Source organism: Podarcis tiliguerta (assembly GCF_965153285.1).
Source record: "Podarcis tiliguerta genome assembly, chromosome: 17".
Lineage (NCBI taxonomy): Eukaryota > Metazoa > Chordata > Lepidosauria > Squamata > Lacertidae > Podarcis > Podarcis tiliguerta.
Genome location: NC_139550.1, coordinates 9,461,474 through 9,483,091, shown reverse-complemented (window position 1 = coordinate 9,483,091; position 21,618 = coordinate 9,461,474). Strand labels below are relative to the sequence as shown.

The window sequence follows — 21,618 nt, the reverse complement described above, 5'->3', positions numbered from 1 at the left end:
TCGGAGCAAACAGCAACCAGGTTTTCTGCAGATGGACGTTGGATCCAATTTAGCACTAAAGAGCCTGTTTTCCCTGAGAAAGCGGCAAGACAAGTGAAAAACAGCTCAGACCTGTGTCTAGAAAGCATGGGGTAGACGATAAACTGCTTGGACCCATGCCTTCTACATATGGGACAAGCGGGAGTGTGGGCAGTCCTTGAGAGTAACTCTATCAAATACAGTAGGTCTTACTTTTGTATAAATCTACAGAGGATTCGAAATCATTCACTGAGGTAGACACTGTGAAAATTAATGTACTGAGGTGTTTATTGCAGGTTAGTTCTGCCCGTCCTTGGCTTTAGCTCTGCCCCTTACTGGCATGCAAACACCCCGCCAACTGTTAGTAGAGCTCAGTCGGTAGAGCATGAGAATCTTAACCTCAGGTTCGTGGGTTCGAGCCCCACGTTGGGCAAAAGATTTCTGCATTGCTAGGGGTTGGATTTAGGTCCCTTTCAACTCTATGGTTATATGAGGAGGGCTCCACACATTGGTGGCATGGGAATGTGCCCTAACAAACTGCTGATGAGGAAATGGAACCCTCAAAGGAAGAAAAGTGGGGAAAAAGATTGCCCACCCTTTTGATAAATGGTGGTTTATTTCAAGAGAGAGGAACCTTCTTCAGCCTAAGGACCTTTAGGGCAACTATCTGTGGACCATTCATCAGCGGTGTGTGGGGCAGGCCCAAAGTGTGTGTGGAACAACAGGTATTAATTTTACCTTTGTATAGTAAGCTTGTTTCTGCACACACCCGTATACACGACTCTCTGTTCTCCATCCAGACAGGAAGGAGGCATCTTGGATTACAGTTTGCACAATCCCAGACCACTTGTCCTCACTGGATGGGGCTGACAGGAGTCCAACAGCATCAGAGGGGCACCACATTGCTATCCCTGTGCAGAAAAAAACTATTGTCCATGCCCCGCCCCCCCAAAAACAATTGTTTAGGTCCTTAGGACAAGGATGGATGAGGAAATAGAGGGTACATTTCAAGGTAAAGGTAAAAGGACCCCTGACCACTAGGTCCAGTCGTGGCCGACTCTGGGGTTGCGGCGCTCATCTCGCTTTATTGGCCGAGGGAGCCAGCATACAGCTTCCGGGTCATGTGGCCAGCATGAGTATGCCGCTTCTGGTGAACCAAAGCAGTACACAGAAACGCCGTTTACCTTCCCGCTGGAGTGGTACCTATTTATCTACTTGCACTTTGATGTGCTTTTGAACTGCTAGGTTGGCAGGAGCAGGGACTGAGCAACGGGAGCTCACACTGTTGCAGGGATTCGAACCGCCAACCTTCTGATCAGCAAGTCCTAGGCTCTGTGGTTTAACCCACAGCGCCACCCTCGTCCCTTGGGGTACATTTAGGAGTGGTGAAAACCATCAGTGGTAATGAAGATGTCCCAAACAGGGAGTCCCATTGCACATTATGCACGGATCTGTGTTTTAAAGCCCCAACACCATGGTTTATTTTTAATAAATGCAAGGAGGAGGACATTTGGAACAAATAAGCAGAAGTGGATTCATGTATTCTTAACCCTTTCTCCTGCAAATCCAATGGCTCTTCCCTCTCCCTGTAAGAATCACAATGTCACATTTGTCAGCATGTGGTTACCCCTAACCAACCAACCCCTCTCCCATCCTTTCGTAGGAGATGCAGAGTGGGGGAGCTGAGTTTTATTTGGCTCAATGCTCTCTGTCCCTCCCCAGCAATAGTGGCAAGGGCAGTGTCTTGTTCTGCTGATTCAAGCATCGCCCAGCCTCCTCCTGGCACTTGGAGCATGTGTGTGTGTGTGCGAGCAGAAGATGGGGAGGAGGGCCGTGTTCTGCGAGGTGTGAATTGCCAAGAGCTCAGGACATTTGCTAGTGGGGGAACACGAGCCTCCTAGTGAGCCTTCAAGCCAGTGCTGGGTTATTGAAGGGCATGTGACAAAAGAGCTGTGTGTTCTCAAATAAATCCTTCCCCAGACCGCTCACCGAGAAATGGGGGCCATGCAAAAAGAAAGGGAGAAACGGGATTCAGAAATCTACTTGGCGTGTAAGACAGCATATTCAGCTAGCTCAAAGCCCTGTTGATCCATAGCACTACCTCAAGAGCAGAAAAGCACCTTGAACTCAGAACTCTGCCCAACCTAGGCTCCACAATCTTGCCTGCAAGCCCCCGGGGCATTCATCAGCAGAAGTTAAATTGGACAAAAGAAGCAAGAGGGAGAACAGGAAGAAACTAACCCTTGGATTATTATTTTTTTGCTGCAGTGGAAAATCCTCTTTTACTACTCCTCTATTTTATTGCAACTCAAAACTCACCTAGAACCACTAGGGGGAAGATCACGCACAAGACACAGCCACTACAGAGTTTCTCGCTGAGCCCCATTATAAAATATATTGCAGCCTTGGACTAGAGGACTCTGTTATTTCCCACTGGGAATGCTTTGTCTCCTCGGTGGCTGAAAATAGTAGTACTTCCTTCTGAGGTTCAGTGCTAAAGTATTCAGTGCTGTGGTTCACCAGAACGACTTAGTCATGCTGGCCACATGACCCGGAAGCTGTACGCTGGCTTCCTCAGCCAATAAAGCGAGATGAGCGCTGCAACCCCAGAATCGGCCACAACTGGACCTAGTGGTCAGGGGTCCCTTTACCTTTATTTGGTTGGCGATCTGCATCACAAAATTCAGAGAAGTGCAATTTCAAACGACGGTCACGTTTAAATTAGCACCAGGAGTGGATTGCTCAGTGGGGAGAAGCCTCTGAAATGGACTTCTGACAGGAATTGGGAGGAGTGAGGCCTGGGCTGCCTGGATGCATCCACACCTTGTGAGGCAGGTTAGGCAGAAAGACCAGGGCTGGAACAAAATACCGTATTTCACCGCATCATTGTCGCCACCTCATAATATTCACACCCCTTTATTCGGTCCTTAAAATCGGTCCCAAAGCATTCACTGCATAATAGTGGCAGGGCATTCTCAGAGCACATTCTCAGTACCAGCTGAAGGTGCAACGGGAGCGGACGGGCGGACATATCTGCCATGAGTGAGGCACGAGAGACCTTGATTGCACAAAAAAACAGTTAGTAAAATTAATAAGCAACATAAACATAAGCATGTTCGGTAATAAAAAATTGTTTCCTCACATAATGGTTGTGCTTCGGTTTTTCACCACATAATCGCCACACCATCCTTTTTTTGGAAAAAAAGAATCAGCATTAAAAATGTGACTATTATGCGGTGAAATACAGTAACTCAGTGAATTTTGCGGCTGAGGGACAAATTCTGTTTGTTAATGAATATTAGTAAGAAGAAGGCTGATAATTTCACTGGAAGACTGAAAGGATGAGCTTCACTGGGTACATGGCAGCAGCGGATAAAGATTTCTTCATCACCATCCCTCCTGCCACCTCATAGACCAGCAAATGGACGTAAAGCTTCTTCCCAGCCCAGGTCATGGAGAGATTTGGGGAGAGGATGCTGAGAAGCAACCTTGTCAAATTGCTCCAGATCGTCTTCCGTTCCACATCTCCACCAGGGCAGTGACAGAAGTGGTGTCATGGTATTCTGTATCATCCTTTGGATATTTTGGAAATCTTTTGGATTTGTTAGAAGAGTTTGGATTTGATATCCTGCTTTATCACTACCCGAAGGAGTCTCAAAGCGGCTAACATTCTCCTTTCCCTTCCTCCCCCACAACAAACATTCTGTGAGGTGAGTGGGGCTGAGAGACTTCAAAGAAGTGTGACTGGCCCAAGGTCACCCAGCAGCTGCATGTGGAGGAGTGGAGACGCGGACCCGGTTCACCAGATTACGAGTCTACTGCTCTTAACCACTACACCACACTGTTAGTCTTTGTGGGGTGCGGGTGGCTGGCTATTCCAGTGACATAGCATGGGTGGGGCAGCTGGGGCAGTGGCCCTGGGTGCATTTTTTAAGGGCATTTTTTTGGGGGGGGGATGCCTGTTGCATCCTCATGCCACCCCGCGGCTCAACCCCGTGCCACTCTGTGAGGGCAGCTGCATTTTGTTTCGCTGGCATGCTTGGTGGAAAGACTATATGAACAGAAGTGTTTACACAGAAAGTTGGGGTGATAATTTTCTGAGCTTCTTCTGCAGAAGTATGAGGAACAATTGCTTTCTGTGTACGATGGCTCCATTTGGTGAGTTGTCTTAAGGTGGGGTTATTATTATTATTTTTAAATTGCAGCCTCAGCATCTTCCATTTATTGTTGATCATAGTCATTTTGAAAATAATGGATCTTATTTTCTTCCTGTTGCTCTGCACCACTGGCTTATTTCCTGTGTCTGGCTGGTCTGTTGATTTTAATGCCAAAGAACTAATTACACAGTGGTAAATGATAATGGGGACGCGGGTGGCGCTGTGGGTAAAAGCCTCAGCGCCTAGGGCTTGCCGATCGAAAGGTCGGCGGTTCGAATCCCCGCGGCGGGGTGCGCTCCCGTTGCTCGGTTCCCTGCTTCTGCCAACCTAGCAGTTCGAAAGCACTCCCGGGTGCAAGTAGATAAATAGGGACCGCTTACTAGGGGGAAGGTAAACGGCGTTCCGTGTGCGGCTCTGGCTCGCCAGAGCAGCGATGTCACGCTGGCTACGTGACCCGGAAGTGTCTCCGGACAGCGCTGGCCCCCGGCCTCTTGAGTGAGATGGGCGCACAACCCTAGAGTCTGTCAAGACTGGCCCGTACGGGCAGGGGTACCTTTACCTTTTAAATGATAATGATTTGTAAATTATATGATTATGTGGGTTACAGGGATTGTACACGCAGGTCTGGCTATTGGACTACTTCTCATGCAAAATTTCAGTTATCTGAACACAAAGAATTATACTCAAACAAATGGTTGATTCAGATATCCGAATGTCCAGAGTTTGCCCACTTCTTTAGTTGTTTGTGTTTTGCTGGTCACTGGCAGTCATTTCAGGCAGAAACCATGGAGGGAAGAAGGGAGATTAGCAAGATCAGGGAGCAGGAGAGATCAGACAAATCACCTTTGTTTGCCTTTTTTGGGCAGAAACCAGGGACAGAAGGAGACAAATCACAGATTAGCAATGTTCCCGTCTGAAATAATGGAAATCACCAGCTCATTATGTGAACACTCGCCTAATGAATGATTTTCCTGGGAATGCATTCTGTTCAGAAAGCAGGATTTGTGTGTACACATAATACACACAGTCTGTGTTCATATCTTTCCCCTTACAGATGGAAAAACATCATAATTGGAAAAATGGTCCACAGGAAAGGGCTATACATCCCAATGCATTTTTTATTTCATTTTTTTAAAGTACAGTGGTACCTCGGGTTACATACGCTTCAGGTTACATACGCTTCAGGTTACAGACTCTGCTAACCCAGAAATAGTGCTTCAGGTTAAGAACTTTGCTTCAGGATGAGAACAGAAATCGTGCTCCAGCGGCACAGCGGCAGCAGGAGGCCCCATTAGCTAAAGTGGTGCTTCAGGTTAAGAACAGTTTCAGGTTAAGAACAGACCTCCAGAACGAATTAGGTACTTAACCCGAGGTACCACTGTACAAGTACAAGTTTGGAGACTGTTACATGCATCTAGTTTGGACCTAACATTTCTCCAGAGATATGGTTTGATCACACATGCAGATTCATCAGGTGGTTACGGTCTGCATGCTAGTTACACATCATTAAAGTAGATGTAAATTAAAGACGGCACGGATCTAGGGAAACCACCTATGGGGCCTTGCTGCTATCAAGTCCGCTTGGCCTCTTTTTCTTGTCTTATGAGTGACATGGTTGTGCTAACTGCCCACTCCTCTGTCCTCAGCTCTATGGCCAGTACACAGACAACCTCTGCAGTCTTTCCCGGAAGGAAGAAGATGAACTCCTGGGGGAGAAGAGGCCCCAACGCAATGGCCAGGGGCCCCTGAAGCGAGTCAGCCAGGCCGAAGTGAAAGCAGAACGCTACTCCAAGTGCCATGGTAGGGCTCAGGGAAGCCCTGCTTTTCCAACGGGCTCTCCACACTGGTACACTATCCAGCGTGAAAATGGATGGAGTTAATTGTGTCAGGGTGTGTGTGGATGCAATGAAACAATCCCAGAGGTAAACAGAAAGCTTTGGTACTTTCATTCCATCTTCTGGAAGCTATCTACCTTCAGGAGAACCTTCCTACCACACTGGTGTGTACTGAGGAGCTGCACATTGACCACCAAATAACTGTGGCAGAGGTGTGGAACCTCTGGTCCTTCAGATGCTGCTGAACTACATCTCCCATCAACCCCAGCCAGCATAGACAATAGTCTAGGCTGATGGGAGATGTACTGTACCACAACAACATTTGGAAGGCCAGAGTTTCCCACACCTGCTGCATGGGTTACAGAGGGTTAGGTTTTCAGAAACAGGCTTGAGATAAGAGTTGAGGAACTTTTCACAAGTGACTAACTGGTTAAATGGCACTATTATGTGCTACTCGTTTCCCAGCAAGGTGATGCATTCCAGGAGCAGCTTCCTGGGTTTGGTTTCTGAGGTCGCTGGACATTTATGGTGGATTCTGTAGCATTTGAGTTTATTTACAAATATGCATGTTGGACACAGGTGGTAGAAATAAGGACTTAAATGCTCTTACAGTCGAAAGGAAGCTATCACCAGGAATGACTGGCCATAGCAGTAGGAAGACAGTGGAATAAATTGGCTCAAGAAAAGGATTAGGTGAATGTAAGGGTGTCCGGGGCCATTAATATACAGAATAAGATAATTCAGAAATGATAACTTACTCTCAAAGCGCCTCTCATATTTTTGAGCTCTGGAAAGTAGGAGTTCATAGAAGGACTGACACCACAGTGTGGCTTTTATCATATTTTTCTTGAATGCACAACATGTAATGTCCTGTTAGATGGACTATTCAGGTCTGCCAGTTTTACAATTTTCACAGATTAGGTGAAATGGGAAACATTTCTTATTTTTTCTTGTTTGTTTTATGCCTACTGTTTGCTGATTTAAAGCCAAATGCACAGTCAATATTTGATTAAGTACATGGATCGAAGCTGATTTGATTCCTGTTGAATTCATTGAAGCTGATTGAACTGATATCCATGTACTGCAGCTTTACCTGAGTTATGAAGTGAACCAGCAGCAAGTTTAGGGTGCACCATCATCTGTATGAGAAGAAAAGAGCACAGTCTGGTGTCAGTTTGCTTCTTTTCAGTGGCACTGCTTTCTGTGGGAAAGATCTAAGCACATGCCAACTCTCCCAATGAAATAAATAGGACTATGAAATACTGAGCTTCTGCTGGTTCAAGTCCAGAAGCTTTTTGTCAGCTCGCACAGTTATCGTCTGAAATTTCTTTATCCTCCACAGCCTGTGCTAAAAGAATCCAGAACTATGTTACCAAGAAGATGGGAGAAGACTGGATCTTCTTGGTCCTCCTGGGCCTTGTCATGGCACTGGTGAGCTGGGGGGTGGATTACTCCAGTGCCAAGAGCCTGCAAGGTAGGTGGACCGACCCTTTGTGAATCCCCCCCCCAACTCATTTGTTGTTCACCGGGTACATTGTTTACACCAAAAACCCTTCATTAATAACACAAATCCAGAAGAGTTGGACTTTAGGACATTCCCACCACATGTGGAAGTATGTGCCTGTGGAGGTGCATCCTCTCTAGCATTTTGGTGAGACTCCTGGGCGTAGCAGCGCTAGTTTATGTGGTGTTAGGTACCATCTGTAAGTGAGTTTCAGAGTGAGTTCTTTTCGCTGATAAGGATTTAAAGGGAGGTTTAGACCACATTTTAGTCCATTAGGTAGGGTTAATCTCATAGCCTATGTTGTCCTCCAGTTGTTTTTTGATTATGTTGAGGGGGTTTGTGGGATTTTGGAGCAGAATTTTGTCTATTGCGGATACCATCCCTTTGCCATGTTCCTTTGTTGTTAGGAGGAGGTTTTCAAAGGTTGTCAAGGGCCTAGCTGCTGCTTATTTTACTACTGGATTGTTTAAGAGGGCATGTAATTGGTGTATGTAACACTAATGTCTCACAACAAATGGAGCTGATCTGTAGAAAACGCAACTTGAAAAAAGAGACAGTGCACATATTTTTGTAAACCAAGAAATATATATATATATAACATGAATCCATGCTACAGGCTGCTGGGAAGAGCAATAACAAGGGAGAAGATCTGTGTGAAGTTTGAAAGGTCTTAAAAAACAACAGACCAGGTTTGCAGAGGCATATATGTACTCTTGTGTAGACAGCTATGAGCAGACGGAGGGTGTCTCCTCAGCAATCTACAACAACTCTCACCTGCAAATTTGAAGAAAATACATCCAGATCCCTGTTCCTCTATCCAGGCTTTTAGTAATAGCTATGACATGGCTGGGACCCAGGTGGCGCTGTGGGTAAAAGCCTCAGCACCTAGGGCTTGCCGATCGAAAGGTCGGCGGTTCAAATCCCTGCGGCGGGGTGCGCTCCCGTCGTTCGGTCCCAGCGCCTGCCAACCTAGCAGTTCGAAAGCACCCTTGGGTGCAAGTAGATAAATAGGGACCGCTCACTGGCGGGAAGGTAAACAGCGTTTCCGTGTGCTGCGCTGGCTCGCCAGATGCAGCTTTGTCACGCTGGCCACGTGACCCGGACATGTCTCCGGACAACGCTGGCCCTTGGCCTCTTAAGTGAGATGGGCGTACAACCCTAGAGTCTGTCAAGACTGGCCCGTACGGGCAGGGGTACCTTTACCTTTACCTTTATGACATGGCTGCCTTTACCTTACACAGAGTCAGGGAACAGCATTCAGTCTGCATGTGGCTCCAGCCTCAGTGACCATTGAGGGGAATCCCCGACCCCTGCTGAGGTGCACAATACGAACTCAGAGCTGAAGCAGTCACGAGAGAGTTAGGGGAATGGGGTGCGGGTGACCGTGACACAGGCAAACAGCTATGGCAGGCTTTTGGTGCCTCCTGCATAAGCAGGTGTTATAGATTGGGGGGACCCATTCTTAACCTGAAACCGTTCTTAACCTGAGGTACCACTTTAGCTAATGGGGTCTCCCGCTGCTGCCACCGCGCGATTTCTGTTCTCATCCTGAGGTAAAGTTCTTAACCCGAGGTACTACTTCTGGGTTAGCGAAGTCTGTAACCCGAAGTGTTTGTAACCTGAGGTTTTTGTAACCCGAGGTACCACTGTACTACATTCAGTGCAAGACCAGGCATGGCATTTCAGGTGCAGGGGGTCAGAAGTGATTTTAAGATTTAGGGCAGTTCTGTTTAGATGCTCATGCTTGGATAAATAGTTAAACAACATTATTCATTTGTTGTGGAGGTTTATTAATACTTCAGAATAAGCACAGCATTTCCCCCCCCCCTTCTTTTTCATTTCTTTGAAATCTCCACTGAGCCATGGACTCGGTGCCCTTGCAACAACAACAAAAGCATTTAAGTGTTTTATCTGCAGCAACAACTCCTCCTCAAGAACCCCCATATTCCCCCCTCCCCGGGTAGGAAAGCAACCAGTCTCCTTGCTACAGTCAACTTAACCACCCCACTCCGCCCATATCTGTCAACGTTTCCCTTTTTTAAAGGGAAATCCCCTTATTCCGAATAGGATTCCTCGCAAGAAAAGGGAAAAGTTGACAGCTATGACCCCGCCACTGCTGTCTTCAGGAAGTCAGGGGACACATACTAAGAGATTGGGTAGCCATAACACTCCAATCAGTTATGAAGCACACAATGAACATTTCTCTCCAGCACTGTGGCTGATGGGAATTGTAATGCTCAACAGCTGGAGGGTGCCAAGTTGGGGAATTTGGTTTAGTTTGCTTCTCATTGGATTCTTTTCATGTTCTGAAGTTTCTGGCATTTGTTTTTATGCCCCCACTACAGCTTACAAGTGGATGTACAATTCGCTGCACCCAAGTATCCCTATGCAGTACCTGGCCTGGGTGACCTACCCGCTCGTCCTGATCCTCTTTGCTGCCCTCTTCTGCCAACTTGTCTCTCCGCAGGCTGTGGGTGAGAGAGAGCAAGGGATGGGAAGATTTGCTTGTCTGTCTAAGGATAAGACACCTCCTGACATCTTTTTTGTTTGCATTTGTGATGTTTTGTGCTGGTGATGCTGTCGGGAAGGTCACAAACAACGCCTCTTTCAATGCAGTTTGTGCCTACAAAAGTTTGGTGGCAGTCACACAGCCATATCCGTCAAGTGTCCTGGAAAAAACGGGAAATCCTATTTTATTGTGCAAGATCGTGGTGGCCATTTAGGGTGCTACGCGCTCTCATGCCGCAGTCTTGCCCCCTAAAGCACTTTGGGGGTTGTGATTGCAGCGTGAATCACGTGACTTGCCCAGGAGTTCATCCTTGAAGACTTGTGTCCCGTTTTTTAATCTGAAAAAGTTGGACGGTGTGCATTGCTTCATTTCTAGTCAGGACATAACTTTAACTCCCTGCTGGAATTCTGCCACTTTCCACATCACAAACATTCTAGTTTATATTTTTGTCCCTTCTTTGTTGTCTATCGCTCCTCCAGAAAGCAATAACGTGGTAGCATAGGGGAAGCATTGCAAAACCCATCCAGGTGGGCAGGGTATAAAATAATAATAATAATAATAATAATAATAATAATAATAATAATAATAATAATAATAATAATAGAAAGCAGAATAAACCCACTGCGAATGCACTGTTACTGTGTTAAGAACATGTTGCAGAAAATATACCTGCAATAAAACACCAGTTTGGAGGCATCCTTAGATTATCCACAGCAACAAATCCATTTCTTTTGAGCCTAGGCTTGCCCCAATCATGTATGCAGTCTCCCCCCCCCCCCGACTCCCATTTTTAGAGGAAGAAGGGAGCTGTTCTTTTCTGTTCTTGCCTCTTAATTCCCTTAGGCGTTTTCCTCCCAGAAGATTGGGGTGGGGTGAGGGGATGACATCAGAAGAAGGACCATGGGGGGAGATTAGTTACAGAGAGGGGGAAGAATTTGGCTCCCCACATAGGGTTTGCTCAGAACCGCCTGCTTTCTTTGCAATAGGAGCCAACCTTGTTTTCAGCTAACAGGTGTTTGTCACCAGTAGTTTGAGCCACAGTCTCTCTGCGCTGGGTCTCTTCTGTGGCACAATTCCTCACCTTTCCTTTCTGCTTTGTTCAGGCTCCGGGATCCCTGAGCTGAAAACCATTATGCGGGGAGTCGTCCTCAAGGAATACCTCACACCCAAAGCTTTTGTGGCCAAAGTTGTAAGCCTGACAGCTGGCCTAGGAAGTGGGATACCTGTCGGGAAAGAGGTGAGCACCGACGGGGCTTGGGGAGGGGAAAAGGGCAAGTCGCAGAAGGCAGGGGGTGTAATTTCATTATACACCTTTAGGCTCCAGGCAAAAATGTTCCTCTTTAACCAGACCTTTTGCTGATTGACGTCCAATGCCTTTTAAAAATGTGTTGGGGAGGAGAGAGGTTACTGGGTTGTTTTTGTTTTTATTATGTATTTTATGTTGTGATTTTATGTTGTAACTGCCCTGAGACCTGCAGGTATATGGTGGTATGCAATTATTATTATTATTATTATTATTATTAGTGCTGGGGAGGCAGATTTCATCCCCATCACCTCTATTTCTGATGTTCAGGCTATGAGTGCTGTTGCTAATGAAGCCCAGACAGTACCATCTACACATAAGGGAAGTATTCTCAGGCTTGGGGAAACCCTGAGGTTTGCAAAAATAGAAACATATACAGTTGTACCTTGGTTTTCGAACAGAATGTGTTCCAGAAGTCCATTTGACTTTCCGAAACATTCAGAAACCAAGGCGCGGCTTCTGATTGGCTGCAGGAGTGTCCTACAGCCATTCAGAAGCCACGCTGGATGTCCAGCTTCCGAGGCAAAGTTCACAAACTGGAACACCTACTTCCGGGTTTGCGCCATTCGAGTTCCAAGCTGTTTGTGAACTAAGCTGTTCGAAAACCAAGGTATGACTCTATAGTGAAAGGCCCATTGAGGACTGAGGGTACTTAGTGGCCACGGAGTGCTGTTCAGCTGTTGGAGAAGAGAGAATAGAATGAAACAGCTGAGATACAGAACAGCGGCACTCCACACTGCAACATTTTGTTGCAGTTTCTACTTGTGGCCGTCTGTTTCCTGTTGCCTTAGGAGGTTGATGGTGGCTAACTCAGCCACTCTAATTTCTTAGGGGGGGGGCAGGCCAGGCAGAAGAGTTGCCTTTGGTCGAGCTCCTAGGAAGGGGCATGGGGAATGATGGGTGTAGTGGCTGTAGCAGGCAGAACCATAGGATTGGAAGGGAACCACAAGGGTCATCTAGTCTAACCTCCTGGGGAAGGAGGCAGGTAGAAGGTAAGGTTGGAAGATGGAGCATGAGGACAGGGCCAGGAGGAACAGGGCAGGTGGTAATAATTATTATTATTATTATTATTATTATTATTATTATTATTATTGCTAACAAGCAATAATAAAAACAAGTTAAATGAATACAACTTAAAAACAAGATTAAAATACATTAAAATACAACATTATGTGAGCTTTATCATGTGACCCAGGAGCTTCTGAGGTGGGGAAGGCTGATGTTCACACATTGCTTTGAAATCATAAGCAGCCAATCCTTCGACTGGAGGCCTCTCTCTCAGGCTCCAGAGGAAGACACAAACCTAACCTTCTTCTTCTCCCATTAAGGACCCTTTAACTCACCTTGTCATTCTGATTACATTTATGATCTTGCCAGCCACGCATGGGCTGCCTAGAGGTAGATTTCGAAAGTGTGCCTTTTCAGTGGCATGAGAGAGTCTTACAAAGATGTCGGTGGGTGTGGGAGTGATAAAAACAGTTAGGAGAGGCAGAATCTTTGCTACTTTTTTTGGCATGAAACTGAACTGAATGATGCTCCTCAACCTCCCTCCCTCCCTTCCGCAGGGCCCCTTTGTGCATATTGCCAGCATCTGTGCTGCCGTCCTGAGCAAGTTCATGTCCATCTTTTGTGGTGTGTATGAGGTAAGTGTTCTGCATGCTCCATCTGGTCTGTGATGGAGGCTATCAGGGGGGGGGGGGGAAGCCTCAGAGACCCAGAATATTGAAGGCCGAACCAGAATGAATAAAAAACAGAATAATTCTAGACTAGCTGGCAAGAGGGAAATGACAGCAATTGGCTGTGTGTTACAATAATATAAAATACAGAGGAACCCTCCAAGAATCATGAACCAAAAAGGCTTTGGAAGCGAAAACCACTCCATGCCTGATTGTAGTCAGAGTTAGGGTCACCCTATTTTCTTCTTTAAAAAACAAAAACAAGCAATCCTAAAATATTGGAAGCAAAGCTTGGCTCCCTGAAAACCACAGCTTCTTTGTAAACCAAATTGCCATTTTCTAGACCATTTGCTGAAAAAGTTAAAAGGACTTCTGTCAAAGGATCAGAAATCAAAGAGGGTTTGAACAGGGCTCCTGATAGCTGGAGATGAGTGTATGATAATCTGCACATCCTCCTATTCCTCATGCGTCACTCTACTTGTCCTGTTCAACACCTGACTTTGTAAAAACATGTATCCGCATTCTTGCAAGCCTGAATCTTGGAAGCGAAATTTTGCAAATGGGGTGGAATGTACGTAAAACAGCGTACACCGGCACAATTTCACTTTCTTTTGCCCAGAAAGAGTGTTTTGTATTTTGGCGCACAAGGTCCAAACTTTGGTCACTGCTACCCATATATACGGGACGTGGGTGGCGCTGTGGGTTAAACCACAAAGCCTAGGACTTGCCGATCAGAAGGTCGGCGCTTCGAATCCCCGCAACGGGGTCAGCTCCCGTTGCTCGGTCCTTGCTCCTGCCAACCTAGCAGTTCGAAAGCACGTCAAAGTGCAAGTAGATAAATAGGTACCGCTCCGGCAGTACGGTAAATGGCGTTTCTGTGAGCTGCTCTGGTTCACCAGAAGCGGCTTAGTCATGCTGGCCCCATGACCCGGAAGCTGTACGCCGGCTCCCTCGGCCAATAAAGCGAGATGAGCGCCGCAACCCCAGAGGCGGCCATGACTGGACCTAATGGTTAGGGGTCCCTTTACCTTTTTACCCATATATACTGTGTGGTTGAGCAGCTGTAAATAAGCACAAATGATTTCATCGAGGCTTGTGCATTAGCAGCAGGCATCAAGACGTCCGGTGGGATGGGGGCTTTTAAAAATAAATAAATAACTACACATAAACATTACAGTAAGAAACGTGGCTGTTGTAAGCAGTTGTGTTTTGAGGCTGGCGTGGCTCCGGACGCTTATTGCACACAACGCTGGCTGAACGACTAAAGAGGCTCGAGCTCTGTAGCAGTGGCTGGCTTGGTGACTGGCTGCGCAATACCGTTCCAATAGCTGGTAACAACTGCCAGGCTAGTATGGAGAACTGGCACATAGGCTATATAGTATTTGGCGGTGTGTAGAAAGGAACGGGGTCACCGTAGCTGCTGGCTGTGTATAGTGACTGGCTCACTGCTCACTTCCTCTATGAGAGAAGGCTGGTTTTCCTGCTCGCTGTTGCTTTGTGCCGGAGGAGGAGGGGGAGGGAGGAGAGGACTAACCTTGTGGCTGTGCTCCCTCCTAACCCTGGCATGCTTCTCTCTGGCCGGGCTCTCTATTCCAGAATGTGCACAGGCAGCTCGACCTCCTGGTGGCGGCTTGCGCAGTTGGAGTTGGATGTTGCTTCGGGGCTCCTCTTGGAGGCAAGTGCAATTCCCGTATTTATGCCAGGTGTTTACCCACCCCACCCCCCCGCTCCCGACCGAGGAAGTTTCTGGAATGGAAGCCGTGTTTTCTGCTCAACTGACAACTGTCGTGGTGCTGCGGTGTGGTTCTTTTATGTCGTGTAACCCAACAGAGAAACAGAAAATGCAGCGAAGGGACATCCTGTGGGAAATAGAAAGTGACTTTGGTGCAAGGATGTGTTGGGCAGGGAATAATAATAATAATAATAATAATAATTCTTATAACCCGCCCATCTGGCTGGGTTTCCCCAACCAACTTGGGTGGCTCCCAACAGAATATTTAAAAACACGATAAAACATCAGACATTAAAAACTTCCCTTAACAAGGCTGCCTTCAGATGTCTTCTAAAAGTCAGATAGTTGTTTATTTCCTTGACATCCGATGGGAGGGAGTTCCACAGGGCGGGTGCCACTACCGAGAAGGCCCTCTGCCTGGTTCCCTGTAACCTTGCAGAGAGGAAACTGCCAGAAGACCCTCGGAGGTGGATCTCAGTGTCTGAGCTGGACTATGGGGGTGGAGATGCTCCTTCAGAGAATGACATAAATCACATATGCCAATAATCTAGCTGCCTCTATTTTTCAGGGACAGTCCCTATTTTCCAGCTCTCTCTGTGTCTCCAGTAAATCACAGTTTCTCTTCCCCCTACCCCATTTCTTTTGCATCTTGGGGGGAATCTGGGGTGCTTTTAAAATAACATTATTAGCATGGATACAGCAGGGAGTTCTACCTTCTCTGTCATTCTTCTCCCATAACTGCCTATCCAGATAGAAATGAGTAGGAGCTTTACAGTACAGTGGTACCTCAGGTTACAGACGCTTCAGGTTATAGACGCTTCAAGTTACAGACTCTGCTATCCCAGAAATAGTATCTCAGGTTAAGAACTTTGCTTCAGGATGAGAACAGAAATTGCCCTGCGGCGGCAGCGGGCGGCCCCATTAGCTAAAGTGGTACCTCAGGTTAAGAACAGTTTCAGGTTAAGAATGGACCTCCAGAATGAATTAAGTTCTTAACCCGAGGTACCACTGTATTTCCATATTTACACTTCCCTTCTGAAGTAGCACAGTTCCATAACCATATTATATTTTTTGCACATAGAGTGTGGCTCTAACTTCCCCATCTTTCCTTGTCCAAACTTCAACAAAGCAAGGAAAGTGTTGTACACCTATTCTGCCATTTTCCATTGAATGTCTCCAAACTGCTCATATGTTGTTTTATTGCAGGAAACTGTGGAAATCCTACACATGTGCCAAGCGCTGCACTGGGAAGATGCTGCCTATTGTAGCTTCCTAGCATGTTTACATGCAGCCATTGACACATGCCCTGAATTTTCACACATGACCATCTACTTGATAAATCATTGCAGTTTCGTACACTTCTGGGTTGGAGCTGTGTGATTTGTGAACATACACTACTTCTCTTAACCCTTTGAACAATTGATACTTAAATACATTGTTCACATGCGACTCTGGAAAGATGGGGGAATTCTGCATTTACAAGAGCTGAGGCCTTGTGTCTTGCATGAATCCCTTTTGGTATTACATCACCATCTTGCTATGTGCACCTAAGCTTGTGTGTTGGTAAGAAATGAGGCGGAAACTTTTGACATATACAGTGGTACCTCGGGTTACAAACACCTCGAGTTACACACACTTCGGGTTACAGACTCAGCTAACCTGGAAGTAGTACCTCAGGTTAAGAACTTTACCTCAGGATGAGAACAGAAATTGTGTGCCGGCGGCGCGGTAGCAGCAGGAGGCCCCATTAGCTAAAGTGGTACCTCAGGTTAAGAATGGTTTCAGGTTAAGAAAGGACCTCCGGAACAAATTAAGTGTGTAACCACAGGTACCACTGTACAGGATCTTCCAGTGGGTTCTGTGTGCGTTGTTAGATAACATCTACGGTATTGATCATTCTTTGGCACTAGCTACCAATTCTGTCACTCATTCTTCCCTTTCTCTGCTTCTGTGTCTCTGTGTGTCTTTGTCTTTCTCTCGCTCATGTCTCTTCCACCAGTAGCAGCCATATTATTACACAGATGTCCTGACTGTGGGATGTGCAGTAGGGGTTGGCTGCTGTTTCGGGACACCACTGGGAGGCAAGTGAATGCTGGCTATCGTCTAACTTTCCCTAGAAACCTTGCATCATTCCTCCTCCCCACCCACCCCAAATTATAACCCACCCTCTAAATTCCATTTTCTAATGCAGGCAGGCAGATTCAAGGCTTGTTAGGACTCTTTGGTTGTTGTTTTTGTTAAACTAGAAACCCACGATCTACCATATGCGAGACATACACAGGTGAATCAAAAAACAGGGTGCCTCTAGGCACAGGAATTTGCTTTTCTGTACTGGAACTGAACATCCTTATCTCACACAAAAGACCACTTGTGGTTAGCTTTCTTCATTTCAGCAACCTAATTTATAAAGCCATGTTGCTCCTGCCATTGTTTAAACAGTTGGGAGTCAGAAACCATTCTTGATCCACAGCAAATCACCCAGGGATCTACCAGTAGACCCCAATCTACCTTCTTCTCTAGCTATGTTTTTTTAAGCATTTGGTTTTGGATAACTGGCCAGCACAACCTCTACCCTGGCAGCACAGAAGCTGTTTCCATATCGACTCATACCATTCCAGCCAAACACTTACCTTGGAATCGTGTGTCCAGGGCTGATGCTGTGGTTCAGAGAAGCACCCATTAGTGTACTAGTATGGAAGGAAAGCAATTGGGAAGCAGTTCCCACTCCACTGAGCTAGCGGTTTCCAAACTTCTTTCTGGGGAACTCTGCGGTTTTCTTGGAAGTTTATCGATAGTTCCTCAATGAGACCATCTGTAATGGTGGACGAGCTTCCCTAGAAAACAGCTTTTTTCACTGTTATTGAGTTTTCCTCCACTTTCAGTTCACACAGTAAAGACCAACACTGTCCATAATTTCATGTGAAGTGATGCACAGAATATGATCCACCAATCCTCTGCAATGCACAGGGTTCCCTCAGCAGAGATAGAGACGGTTTCCTCAAAGCAGAAAGTTTGGAAACCCATGTGCTGTTGAAATTGGGAATTGTTTATTTTCACTCATGCTTAGCCTTAGCTGAAGGAAACCGAGTTAAGGTGAAACAGTTCAAACACAACAACCCTGCTATTATTTTCTCTCTGCTACTTTTGCAAATTCCTGTTAATTCATGCGCTGGGGGAGTAGAATTCAAGGTATTCTCAAGTGACTTTGGGAGCAGGTTGTGGTTGGTGAGAGGAGCTGTTACGCATTGCTGAGAACGTCCTTCTTCCCCATAGGTGTGCTCTTCAGCATAGAAGTAACTTCCACCTACTTTGCAGTTCGTAACTACTGGCGCGGATTTTTTGCGGCTACGTTCAGTGCCTTTGTCTTCCGAGTCTTTGCTGTTTGGAACAAGGATGCAGGTAGGATTCGAGGATTGACTTCCTTCCTAGTCTTTGCTCTGACTGTACGTCCTCCCCCATCCCAAGGGCGTCACTGCACAAGCGACTTCTTCAAGGTTGTAGGGATGGAGGGAGAGAGTCAGGTGAACTCTTTTAGCATGCTGTTCTAGTGCTGTGAGTTGCTACCCGCTCCCTGTTCCAGTTCTTACATTCATCTACATGACAGGCAGAAGCATAAGAGCCACCTCCTAGGGACCGAGGGAGCTTCTCCACCCCCAATAAAATACTTGAAGGGCTGGGCTCCGCATAGTTGATGGGCACTGCTATTCAAATGGTGTGCATGCACCACATCATGTGATCAATTACATGGGGTGGGGCTTACTTGCCCCCTCCCTAATATTTTATTCAAGTTGGCATCCCTGGTCAGAAACATCATCCTCAGGATAGTTTCATGCATATATGGAGCCACTTGCTTCGACCGCTTTGCTAAACAATTGCGAAACCTGCATTGGCTAGAACATTGGTTCACATTACAAACAGGAACAGTGGTATGAAACCATGACAGCCTCCACTGTTAAAACATTGTCAGCCCTATTCAATCTGCCTCCAATTTTCTCATTGCTGTGCTGTGGTGTTTTAGGAGGCCACAGAGATTTTTCTACTAGTTTGCTTGCCTTTGATATCCATATAAATGGCAGCCTATTTTCAAGAGGGTTCAGTATTGGACTTTTCTGGGACGATGCAGGAATTCATACCAAAACAACAGCAAACAGGAAGAAGAATTTTTGAAAGAGCAGCTGCTTCCCTCTTCCTGTTCTATTAAACTGAAAGAGAAAAATGTGTAAGGATGCCAAATCAAAATACTACAGACCATTTGGTGCTACTTGTGAGCCAGAACTACTTCCTGATGACAGCAACAACAAAACCTTTTCTTAATGAAGTGCTCTTGAGGCTAGAAGTATTCCAGGCCCGTCCCAAAACATATCAAAATAACATCCGCATTACCAAGTCTTTTCAAGTGAGGTGCTAAGAACTGTGGCAGTGCTGAAAGGAAGGCTTCTGCGATGCTCCCTTGTGCTTGCACATTGATATCCCATATTTTTCTAGGCTTTCCACCACCCCTGGGGCTCCTGCTTTCTGTAGTTCACATTTAAAATTCTCTCACATTCTGTTTTTCCACGGTCGTAATTCCTCCTGTCTGTTTCACCCTCGCTTCGCAGTCACCATCACAGCCCTCTTCAGAACCAACTTCCGCATGGATTTCCCCTTTGACCTGCAGGAGCTGCCAGCTTTTGCCGTAATAGGGTAAGCCCAAAGGGACGTGGGTAATTGTGATGCAAAACGATGCAAGGCGAGTGCCCCCCCCCCCATTGAAAACTCTCTGTATAAAGCAGAGCTACTGCTTGCTTAGAGTCCTCTGGAGGATCCGGGTTAGACACAACAGCATTCAGCAAAAGGGGAAAAACCTCACTGCATTGCTTCCAGCAGCCATTGAATGACTCAGTTCAGAATAGAAACATTGTGGTGTTTTTCTCATGAGAAATTATTCCTGCAAGGTGGCCAGATGCAAAGAAAAAGAGCAGCGCCCCTGAATGGCACCTAGGCGGGCATTTTTGCGGATGCGGCTTGCTGTCGCGAAGGGTTGAGAAAAGCTGGCAAAATTCCCGCTTGCACACAAGTTTCAAAGGCACTTTGGGATGCTGCTTGCTCCTGGCCACCACAGCAAAGAATGGGTTTCGTTTTCTCCTAAATCAGCCTTGGAACTTGCTTTCGTTCACTTATCAGGGCTGGGTTGAGGGAAAGGGGCCTTTTTATTTTTTTAAAAAAGCCATTTAAAAACAAGTTCACCAGTTGTAAATGGTGTTAGATGCTTGTTGAGTTGAAAGAAACAATCCTCTCCCCTCCATCTACCCCTTTTGTATCTCTTTTGGACCTCATTTGTCTCTCTTACGAACTTCCCCATGGACAAAATGACAGGGCTTGCCCAAGGGCTGTGGGGTGGGAATGAGGTTGTGGCATCCTGAGGTGGTAGAATGGCCTGTAATAATGCAGGTAACGACTCACATTTTTAAGAGCTCTCCTGATTTTTTTGATTTTTTTTATAACCCTTACTGCAAATAGAAAATTAGGGGTGCACAAAGTGAGTCTGGGTTCACTGATGAGACTTGGTATTTTTTTGATGAGAGCGAGAGAGAGAGAGAGTTTGTGTTTACATGGAGGAGCATTCAAAATACAGTGGTACCTCAGTTTAAGAACAGTCCTGTTTACAAACAATTCGGTATACGAACTCCGCAAAACCGGAAGTAGTGTCCTGGTTTGAGAACTTTACCTCGGTCTGAGAACGGAATCCGAACGGTGGAAGGGCACCGGTGGCGGGAGGCCTCATTAGGGAAAGCGCACCTTGGTTTAAGAACGGTTTCTGTTTAAGAACAGACTTCCGGAACCGATTAAGTTTATAAACCGAGGTACCACTGTAGGATTAACCAGCTGCAGCTTGAAGTGGACAAGACCCATCTCATTCTGCTGGATTTGTACAGACCAGGCTCTAGGGCAGCTTTTCTCAAACTGTGGGTCCCCAGATGTTGTTGGACTACAACTCCCATCATCCCTGATCTCTGGCCTTGCTAGCTAGGGTTGGTGGGAGTTGTAGTTCTACAACATCTGGGGACCCACAGGTTGAGAAAGGCTGCTCTAGGGTTGGTTGGTTTTTTGGTTACTCATATATATTTTCTGGATATGCTGCTGTCAGGCGGCTGGAAGCAACTCCCACGTCCGGTAGCCCAGGAATGTACAAAGACAAATAAAAGTTTCTTACCACCCGCTTTTTCTTCAGAGAGATGCTTTGGAACACATCCTCTTAGATAATGGCATTGTCCCGAGTGAATCTCCACCCCTTCCTTCTCTCCCACTACCTCATGCATCATCTCTATGGGTGCTGACAAGCTCCCTCTGCTTTTGAGCTCTTTGCTCTCCTACTTTCAAGGCTCGCCAGGTTCTGGGAGGGGGGGGGTCTGGAATGCTTTGTAAAGACACTGTGTTTGTCAGCTGTCGCCCTCCTGGTGCTTCCTCCTCCTCCTCTCCCATTATTTCCCAACTTTTCCCCTCATCAATTTCTGAGCTGTGACCTCCCTCAAACCCCTCTTGGAATTCTGAACTTCCTCTTCTCTGGAAGGGTCAGGCTGGGGAGGGGGTCTCCACCATTCCTCCTCTGCCCAGTCCCTGACAGCTGCCTAAAGGTAAAGGGACCCCTGACCATTAGGTCCAGTCATGGCCGACTCTGGGGTTGCGGCGCTCATCTCGCTTTATTGGCCGAGGGAGCCGGCATACAGCTTCCGCGTCATGTGGCCAGCATGACTTAGCTGCTTCTGGCGAACCAGAGCAGCGCACGGAAATGCCGTTTAGCTTCCCGCCGGAGTGGTACCTATTTATCTACTTGCACTTTGACGTGCTTCCAAACTGCTAGGTTGGTAGGAGCTGGGACCGAGCAACGGGAGCTCACCCCGTCG

At 46.6% G+C, this 21,618-nt stretch overlaps 1 protein-coding gene across 4 annotated transcripts in view; it reads left to right on the top strand.

Moving 5' to 3' along the window:
* Positions 1–21,618, top strand: part of CLCN1 (chloride voltage-gated channel 1) — a 101,273-nt gene that overhangs the window by 53,121 nt on the left and 26,534 nt on the right. For 2 of the 4 annotated variants that reach the window (XM_083419621.1, XM_083419619.1), the window contains exons 2-9: positions 5,822–5,975; positions 7,353–7,484; positions 9,860–9,988; positions 11,127–11,260; positions 12,892–12,969; positions 16,737–16,815; positions 18,008–18,133; positions 19,333–19,417. In XM_083419621.1, the coding sequence (XP_083275747.1) occupies positions 5,822–5,975; positions 7,353–7,484; positions 9,860–9,988; positions 11,127–11,260; positions 12,892–12,969; positions 16,737–16,815; positions 18,008–18,133; positions 19,333–19,417 (917 nt within the window). Of the gene's footprint in view, positions 1–5,821; positions 5,976–7,352; positions 7,485–9,859; positions 9,989–11,126; positions 11,261–12,891; positions 12,970–14,598; positions 14,678–16,736; positions 16,816–18,007; positions 18,134–19,332; positions 19,418–21,618 lie in introns of all 4 variants that reach the window. The other 2 variants (XM_083419620.1, XM_083419622.1) reach the window with 1 other exon arrangement.